Consider the following 10,189-nt stretch of genomic DNA (forward strand, 5'->3'; position numbering starts at 1 on the left):
TAAATTGTATACCAAATTGTATAAAGCTGAACGTCAGGCATAAAACCCTATTTACTATGTAGTGGAAAACCTAACTCAAAAAACAAAGCAGTAAAGATGACATTCACTGTTTTTTTAAATCCATCACAGTCACGTAAAACTGAATGTTAAATGTCAGATGAACTACTTTATAAATATTCTATGTGTTACTACATGTGACCTTTTGTTATTGTACACAATTGATTTAAATGTGTTTCCATGCAGGTTTCAAAGCAGGCATCCAACAGTAGTCATATTTCAAATGAATCTTCTGAAACTACAACAGATTCAGGGGGCTCGGTCCTCACTTCACAGCAAGAGACTCCAAATCAAGCACATTGTGATTCAGACTTCATGACTGCTTCTGAAAACCTCAAGATGCACATTACAATAATGAACTTACTTTTATGGCTGACCCTGCTGACTTTACCATCTTTTATCTACTGGACAAAAAATCTCAGGTACAAATTTACTTTGTCTTCCATCACAGTGACAAATGGTCTCCTAAATAACTTGTCCTATTGTAAAATAGAGATTAAATATAATTACTGGGCTGCTGAGTGCGTTAAAAACAAAAGTATGAACTCCTTTACAAATGTATTCAAGAGTTGAAAATAATTAAATTTTTGTCCACTGATGGTCTTTGAGGCCAATAAAATGTAACCCATAATCAGAGGTTAGCACTCTGGCCTTTGCAGCACTGGGTCCAAGGGTGGGATTTTCTGCCAGGACACTATCTGCATGGAGTTTGCAGGTTCTCTGTGTTTGGGTTTCCTCTGGGTTCTCTGGTTTCCCCCCACATTCCAAAAACATGCATATAGGCTAATTGGCTTCCCCCCATACCTTGGCCTTGGACCAGGCATGGGCAAACCCTGGCCCGCGGGCCATAAACGGCCCAATACAGTTTTTTTTTCTCCGGCCCTTTGGGTGTTGATATTAAATTTTTATTATATCAATCCTGTTTATTAATAATAGCGCCAACATATTACGCAGCACTGTATATTAAATAGGGGTTGCAAATGACAGACTAATGATGAGGTTATGAGTAAGGAAGTCATTGGAGGAGAAGAGAGCGCCTAGGGGAGTATTTTTTACCAGCTCAGAAATGTAAGTGGGACAATAACTGTGTAGGGATTTGAAGGCAAAGCACAGGAGCTTGAATTTGATTCTAAGGTGAAATGGAAGCCAGTGTAGAGATCTGCAAAGAGATGCAGCAGAAGAGGAGCGGAGGGAAGGATGGATGAGTCTGGTTGCAGTGTTCTGCGGCTCAGGCCGGTGCCACCCCGAGCAGGGTCAGGAGAGAACCCCGCTGGGGGGGGCACACCGCCCAGTGCTGCGGAACACGTCCCCTGTTGGTATCCTGGCTCGTGGAGTTGTCCCTGCAGACAAGCAGCCCACTCTCCTATCAAAGGTTTAAATCTGCGATTGGAGAGTGGGCGGGGTTATGCTATCATGATGTCACGTTAAGTGGTGTCATGGCATAACCCCGCCCACTCTACCATCGGCCCGGCCCCTCTTTCAAACTTTATATTGTGGCCCCTAACTGAAAGTTTGCCCACCCCTGCCTTAGACTGTGTTAATGACATATGGCTATGGTAGGGACATTAGATTGTGAGCCCCTTTGAGGGAGAGCTAGTGACATGACTATGGACTTTGTACAGCGCTGCGTAATATGTCGGAGCTATATAAATACCGTGTAATAATAATGTTAACTGCAAATATATACAAAATAGATGAAGCTTAATCCGGAAGTTCTTTTTTACATTGAGGGAGAATTGTAAAACTAGACTGCATACCAGGATCATGGATTTAATTTAAATGGAACAGCTGTGGAAAACTCTTGGCCACCCCCCTTACATCCCCCAACCACAAATATATCATTATTAAAGCAAGGATCATTTTATTTCTGTTACAATAAAAACAAAAAGTAATTGTTCTCAAGGGCCACAAGTTTGTGTGTCAAATAATAAAGTATTCTTTAAATAGCAAAATAACAACATACTTTAATCCCATGTCACGAAAAATGAATAGGGAGAACTGTGAATAACTTTCATACCATCACATGCTTTGCACATGAGTTGTTTCTTAAGTCCGAGAAATTTCCTTCTTGAACAGTTTGCAGTAGAACGGATGTCCCTGTTGGAAGATTTATCCTCTACTCTTGTTCTGACGATAGCTGTAAAATTAGATAATTCCATCCCATTCTGTCTCTGGCAATAGTCACCCGGACCGATAGAAAGGATAAAACTAACCACAGACAGCAACACAAGTTTGACTGAGGTTTTAATTCTTCCTGCATTATCCAAAATCAAAAAAGTGCTTTAGACATAATCTTTTATATATAATGTTTGGCTCTTCACAGTCAGGAAAGTCAATAAATGTTAAATGGAAAATGTTACTAAATCTTTAACTTTTTTTTCCCCTGTGCATAGAATCTTTTTGACAAACATTATTATGATTGTTTACTAATAGTTCTTGAGTAATTGTTCTTATCAGGTTCATGCTTCTGAATTTTTTCAGTGTTTGGTTTGTGGTATATTTATGAGGACAATCATTATGGTATGATATTATATTTATTATTCTCAGTATTTATATAGCGCCAACGTATTACACAGCGCTGTACTTTAAAGGAGGAGGAGAGGACCCTGCCCCGAAGAGCTTACAATCTAGGAGGTGGGGGGAGTATTACAAAATAGGAGGAGGGATATGGAATGGTGGGGAAATAGTGGGGGTTTAAGAGACAGAAGAAGACCGGTAGGCAAGTTTGAAAAATTGTAGTGGTTTTGAGCACTCTTTTATATGAGCAGAAAGTAGGAGCAAGCCGAATAGGATGAGGAAGACCATTCCAAAGAGTGGGGACAGCTCTAGAAATGTCTTGGAGCCGTGCGTGTAATGAGGTTTTGAGTGAGGAAGTCATTAGTAGGTCATTGCAGTATTTTTATTAAACAGTATTCATATAGCAACAATATATTATGCATTGCTGTATGATATTCACTAGATGTCCACAGATCCTTAGCTATCTCCAAGGAGGCGTCACCTGTCTGAGGGCTGCATGACATTCCCTTAGTAAAAGTAAAACCATAATTTCAGTGTCTTCCCTTCCCTGACTAACCCAAATCTGAATTTCCAGACACACTCACAAAACTCTAATATACACAAGTGTTTAGTGCAGTAAAATGTATGTTGTCTGAAAGCTTAGGTATGCAAAGAAGTTGTTCATTGTAAAAATGGTCAGACTTCCCCTCTCAAAAAACATGATGGTTTTAGTATAATAAATTAGGGGTTCTAATCCTTCCATACTCTATTCAAAACTAAAAAAAATCCAAATCTTTCACATTTTTGGGTTTCCATTAGAGAGCTTTTACCTCATTATTACAACTTAGTTTTGGTGGTTTATGGAAGATTTCTCACCCTTTTATCCATATGGCATGTACAGAACACTCTGGCTGTGACACTGAGTTACAAAACTTCTTGTGTAATGCCCAGACCTCCTAAATTGGGGTTGGGTTTCTCTCAGAAGTCTAAAAACTCTTAATCTTTATAGCTATTTAAGGTTTGGTCCCTTTGCATGAAGGTCAGCCCTAGTTTTAGTGCCAGTTTGGTTTCTGATGATTTTAGTTTGACCAGAACGAGTCATTTTTGCTTTTAGCTTTGTTACGTTCTCACCCTTCTCACTCTCTTCTATTGAATGCATTCAGATTCATAATTCAAGCCTTTAGAGAACATCTTGTTCTCTATACTTATTAGTGTTGTTATTGAGTTCTCTAGTAGTTTTCATCTTTTCTGCACATTGTAATGTTTAATCTGCCCAAATTCTGGTCCGGCTTATAATCTTTTGTTCTTTGGCCTTGTAGTGGGTTTTAGAATTGCAGTTTGTACCTTCCTTCTCTTGACCTTCCTTGTTAGGTTGGCATATTGTGACCCTTTTATGGTTTGGGTGATAGAAAGGGAAAGCCAGGGTAAGAGGGAGTGAAGTATGTTACATTTGCCAAGGATTGCATATAAATAAATAAAAAAATCGGGTCCGAAACGTACATCCCAGGGGTCAGGTGACCTTTATATTCTGCTGAAATTGCATCCAACAGAACCAAGAGATTTTACATTTACGTTGGAACACACCAATATTATCATTAAAGAGTTACAAGAGGTTGCAGAAGAGCTCAGTCCCTAAGATCACCCACAACCTCAGCTGTGTTTAGCAAAAGATTTCTTCCGCAAGTCATGCAAACTGCCCCCCTCACCCCTTCAAGCCTCTGTTCTGCACACAGCGAGCAGGGAATCTCTGTTCGTATCTAGGAGGCATCTGTATGTCGAATGTCCCTAACCCAGGGACTACCTGTAGTTGACAATGCTTCAATAATAGTCTGAGATAGTTTGCAGGAAGCAAATCACCTGCCACACTCCTACATCCCAGCCTTTCTGAAGCCAGGAAAGGATCCTTGTGATCTGTCGACTTACCGCCTTATTTCCCTCCTTAATTTAGATTTGAAGATTTGTACTAGAATTCTGGCCACACGCCTGGGTGTGCTTCTACCATTTCTTATTGGTAAAGATCAAGCAGGCTTTATTTTTGGTGGTTAAGCAGCAGATGACACCAGAAGGATGATAGACCTTATTGATTCAATTAATAAATTGGAGCATAGTGCACTTATTGTTAGTTTAACTGCAGAAAAAAACTTTGACAGGCTGACCCTTTATGTTAGAAAACTGCAACCTATAGGCCTAAATGGGTCCTTTCTTACAACTATCCAAGCTTAGTATGCCACCCCTAGGTATGCCGAGGTAAATTTCCCTATGCTAACTCACAAGTCATACAGATTAGAAATGGCACGAGACAGGGCTGTCCCTTATCTCCCCTGCTTTTTATAATATGCACTGAACATCTAACCTCTAAAATTAGAGATTGCAGTGATATCTGGATGTTGTGTTGCTATCTGGATGTTGTTGATGATGATTAAAAAGAAGCCTTATACTATTGCATTGTATGCAGATGATATCTTCCTGTCCCTTAATAATCTATGTATCACCTTGCCATATATTCATCATACAATAGCTGTGTATGGCAACATCCTCGGATATAACATTACCCTGGCAAAACTGAAGCCTTACCTTGTAATCTGCCTCCTCTTGCACTTCAGTTCCTACAACTAAATTTCCCTTAATATTGGTAAACTGATTGCATTACATATCTAGGTGTTTACATTACCCTCACATATCAAACACTTTATAAATGTAAATATTCTAAGATATTCAGGGAGGTACATAACTTCAAGCATACATGGAAGTATTAACCTTTATCATTCTTTGGGCATTTAGCCCTGATAAAGATGTCCATACTGCCTAAGCTTTTGTATCTCCTTGAGACTGCTGGTCCCAGTCCCATTAACTACACCTAAACACCTCCAGGCATGTTCTGAGTTTTTTATGGGCTTACGGACGTCACCATTTGGTGAAGGGGGTATTATGTTGGCTGAGGGAGAATGGTAGCCTCAGGATCCCAAATTTTTTAAAGTACTATTATGCTGCACAGCTATGTTATCTAGCATCCTGGGCCAAGTTTTAGCCTTCTAATAAATAGAAACTGAACACATGTGGCATAATTATCCCAATTCTAGTTTCAGTTACCGATGCTCAGCTTCTGGTCCCTATGCAATTTACTAAATTTTTTGGCAACCCTGCAGAGTGCAGTTATCTTTGATGATTCCCAGGTCCCCACTGACCTCCTTCCTAAATACCCTGCAAATGCCGAATAGCCTAGCTACCCAAATGACCCAGCCATGGCACACCAAGGCCCTCCTTAATTTTCTCCATATCCATTTTAGATCCTGAGTCATGCTCCCCTTCACTGAACAACAGAATACTTTTGAGCTATTACCGTATGCCCTTTATAGTTACCTTCAAATCCATTACTATGCACTGTCCTTTACAGGGGCTCTGACATTTCCAAGTCCTACTCCTTTTGGGTGGTCATCTTTTTTTCTTGTTTTCTTTATTGTATCTTCTATTTTCTTATCTATTTTTGGTAATACTTTTGTACAGACTGTTTGTGAAAAAAATTAAACCATGGGCAGTCAACTACCACAAACTTTTTGGTATTTAGGTATTTGTTTTTTGGAACTAAGAATACAGTAATCTGTGAAGTTCTGTTTTTAGTGGTTTACCCCACAAACTATCTGGGATGATGCTGAAGTTGCTATCAAAAGCTAGAATTGTCGGACCATCTGAAAAAAAAAAAGCTGAACTTGTTCAGTCCATGCAGGGATACTGCACATGTCTTTTGGCAAAGGCTACACCCAGGTGTTGAGAAATGTGTCCAGAGGAGTGTTGGGAGAAAATCCTGTGTAAAGATGTTGAGGTGAATTTTTTATTTATAAAAAAAACAAAATTAAAAAAATACAAACATTGACATGTAAACATGTCCAAAATAAACATGACCTGAAGTAAACAAAAGAAGTTTTGGCTAATTTTGTAATAGACTGTAGTTACAATACATGAAATTACAGCAGCTATTACTAGAACAAAAATATCAGGCAAAATAGTTAATACTGTCATGGTCATTGCGTAACTTCCAGCATAAAAGGCATTCCAAGTAATCCAGAGGAAAAAAATTGGTTAAATGTGCAGACACAGCATAACATTTAGTAAACTGTGGGTTTATGAGGCTTCATGTATACAGTTTTCAAAAACATGTTACAAATGGGAATGTTGATTTTATTAAGTTCACAGGCTGTGGTCTAAAATGTTTTTTTTTTTAGAAGGTAGAAGGAACAGTTTGCTTGTTACAATAACGCACCAAGATTTAAAGCCTAAAAAAAAAGGAGACCTAAACCTGACATCTACACAAGTGAAAGGTGTGTATGCAGAAGCGGTAAATGAGATTCTAGTATGTTAAGACGGAGATCTGTGCAGGTAATTGTCATCTCAAACTTTGACACATTTATTATAGGAGGATTTCAAATTTCCAGACTTAATCATCTTGGATTTCACAGCAGTCCAGAAGGATAAAATTCCAACCAGACTTCAAATAGAAACAGTATATAGCACCATTATATAGAGCATGTCCTAATAGTATGACGCTGCAAAGCCATGCATGGCGTGTTGGTATTGTGGTAACAAAACTTCTAATGTACAGCTCACTTTATGTTTGCTAAGTTTTAGCTGAATACACTTTCTACTTCACAATGCTGGTATTAAAAAGCTGGTTTAACAATTTTATAATTTGAGTTCATGCACACAAGTGGTTTTGGCCATCACGATTTATTCTAATAAATTCCCCTGTTGTTTCTGAGGTAGTTATCTCTCTCTTGTGAACAGTTCTACGTTTGATCAGAAGATCAGATCTGTCTAGGATGTGATTTACACCAAGTAGGATTTACATCCTACTATTCCTTTTAAATGTTCCAGGGAGTTTCTGCATTAAGCTTTTAGCAGCTCCGTTGTAGGAATTATTCGGCTTCTCATCCTAGCGGCAGCACTCTTTGGAGGCAGATAGAAGGAACAGCAGGGATGAGAAAGATCCGTCAGCACCAAGCTTTAAGAAGTGGCCTGCAGTGGTATGCTTCCGTATGGGAGAGATCACCACAAACCTTAATCCTTCTGATCTCTGCGGTGCCTACTGAGCAGCTTTGTAAGACAGAAGCTCCAGTTGTTAGCGTTACACTAGTTAGAGAGAGTACAGTTCAAAGTTTTGTAAAATGGTATTCTAGAAGAAAACACTGTCTGTAGAATGTATCTGAACTTTGGTGCAGAGATCATAGTAAAGACTGTTGTAAAGGAGGTAGCAGTTTATTCTATTAGGATTTGCTGTGAACAATGGTGCATTTATCTGAATTTCTGCCCTATAGAGCAAATAGTTACAAACGAATTACTAACAGGAGCAAGTCCTGTTGATCTAGATAAAGAATATGGGAATAACTGAAGTAACCCCTCTAGTAAACAAAGCTTTGCTTAATGCTCTGCACATGCAGAGGCACAAGGAACACATTTCATTTTCTACCCAACTATGTGAGATTCAGCAAAAGTTGGAGGCCACAGGTTTCAATATTCCCACAGTGTGGAGGAGTCAACAGACTCTGCGTTGGCTTTCAAAACTCCAGCATGATCACCCTTCAGGTAGAGGCCATTCACCTTGATGGCTACCTTATTTTGATCACAGAATTCAAAGAAGAAATCAACAGGTGAAGAACTACTGCTGGTAACAGATGTATCACTGCCTACGGTCCAGTATTTTCCTGTAGAATCTACAAAAAATAAAATAAAAAGAAGGATTGACAAACAAGAATTCTCATTGTGCAACATCCCCCAATAATGGTTAACCTTTAAACCGTTTTATTGTTATAAATCCATAACCTAAAGCAATACTCCCAAGCCCATGAAATGATCAAAAATCAAACACATACCCGATTTACCTGCTTCTACCACAGCAGACAGATGACAACATTACTTCCTGTTCAACTTCCCAAAGAAAATAGCAAAACTGAACCAGCGAAGCAATAATACTAGTTATGACACATGGCAGAGTGTATATCTGACATGTAAGTAAAATCATTCATACATTTGTCAAATGCATATATTATTCACTTGCCTGGAAATACATTTCAAGTGGTTAGCAAAAGGCTGATGTATGATCAATGCAGGACATCAATTAAAGCAATGGTCACCAACCTTTTGGATGTCACACAACCACTAAATCTACACTCCGTATTGCTTATGCGCAGGGAGCCGTGTGTCACTTAAAGGAGAAGAATCTTCCCCCGAGTGACGCCACGATGCCGGAACCCGCTCCCTCTCCCATTGCAGGTCCGGAGACACAACCCGCCCACAGACCCAAGCCTGCAATGCATACGTGAGAATATGGTCAGCGACTCTGGGTGGCACACAGGCCGGAGCCGGGGACCACTGGTTGGCAGGCAACCGCTGAATTAAAGCCACCTTTATTTAAGCCATCAAAATATTTTGGATCTTAGAGTCATGACTTTCCCCTGCCATATGGAAGGCCTCCCTATACCAGTGGTACACAATAGTTCTGACTATAGGATTCTGCATGACCCATGGTATATATCTATATACTAGTATACAGAACAAGGAACAAACACATTTAATTCCCATAAATAGTTTTTTTTAAGTTCTTTAAAGTCTAGTTAAAATAAAGTCAAGCATTTTGATCAGGTTTATGTATTTCTGATAAGTACTAACAAAGTTCAATTTCCCATATCACAAATGTACTTTCAGACAAGATGAAGTAGGGAGGGAGCACTGACAAATATACTTTAAACATGAATCAATGGAGATTTTTAAACATACCTTTAAGGCTATATGCTCCATCATTGAATTCCAGTTGAAACACATCATAGATTGAGCGGTTAGAATCGAGGGTTCCAGTCATTTTGCGGCATCCGATAAATCCATGTTCTCCCCTTAGGACAATTAGTGGACGGTTGATAAGTTTCATCAGGAAATGCTCTGTCTCCGCTACACAAAAAGAGGCATCTGTTAACACTCAATGCAATCTACATATATTTCTGTAAAAACATTTAAAAATCACTCATGATGTTTTACCTAGAGGTAACAATCTTCATAAAAATTACGGTAATCACAGTAAATTGTAGTGAGCAACAAACTGGACGGAGACAGATGTTCCTGCTGTTATTCCTGGCACAATCTAGAATATTCATTTCCTTGTATTCTTCGCTATTTAAAAATACCATGGAGGTAGATAGATAATATCCAAGTTTTTTTTTTTGCCGTGTATACACAGGCCTTTTCCTGGTCATTCCCCAGCGACACCATGCCTCCGGGATACAGATTGGTCTCTTCCCCGACACTCCTTAGTCTGCAGTCACATGCCAACTAAAGAACCCATGCCCCTCCATAGACCCTGCACTCTGGTGGACAGTCCAGAGGATGGGGGGTGTACAACGATTTCCTCCAGCACAAAGCTTTCCATTTAGGTTTTAGCTATCCGAGTATGTGCAGGAACTGATTAGTGACCAGTTTGCAGTATAAGTACTAAGCAGCCTGATTAAGGGGTTACCATTCTGCAGTGGCTGAATAGTTACACACTGCTTCCCCCTAAACCCATCAGTGACCTGTCCTAGACCCATACTGACACCAGTTTTACCCTCCATACTCATTGCCTGCTCTCACTGCCCCTCATGCCACCCACTACACA

At 39.5% G+C, this 10,189-nt stretch overlaps 2 protein-coding genes across 2 annotated transcripts in view; one reads left to right on the forward strand and one right to left on the reverse strand.

Annotated features, from left to right (window-relative positions):
- PGAP1 (post-GPI attachment to proteins inositol deacylase 1) overlaps positions 1–1,045 on the forward strand; it is a 47,598-nt gene extending 46,553 nt beyond the window's left edge. Inside the window, exon 24 of the mRNA XM_072419154.1 lies at positions 244–1,045. Within this exon, the coding sequence (XP_072275255.1) occupies positions 244–630 (387 nt within the window). The 3' untranslated portion in view covers positions 631–1,045. The remainder of the gene's footprint in view (positions 1–243) is intronic.
- A 5,634-nt stretch (positions 1,046–6,679) lies between these two features.
- The window catches only part of FSCN1 (fascin actin-bundling protein 1), a 19,803-nt gene continuing 16,293 nt past the window's right edge, over positions 6,680–10,189 (reverse strand). The window contains exons 4-5 of the mRNA XM_072419155.1: positions 9,322–9,516; positions 6,680–8,258 (exon numbers count right to left, since the gene is read on the reverse strand). Of these exons, the coding sequence (XP_072275256.1) occupies positions 8,056–8,258; positions 9,322–9,516 (398 nt within the window). The 3' untranslated portion in view covers positions 6,680–8,055. The remainder of the gene's footprint in view (positions 8,259–9,321; positions 9,517–10,189) is intronic.

The sequence above is a fragment of the Pyxicephalus adspersus genome, chromosome 7, assembly GCF_032062135.1.
Source record: "Pyxicephalus adspersus chromosome 7, UCB_Pads_2.0, whole genome shotgun sequence".
Classification (NCBI taxonomy): domain Eukaryota; kingdom Metazoa; phylum Chordata; class Amphibia; order Anura; family Pyxicephalidae; genus Pyxicephalus; species Pyxicephalus adspersus.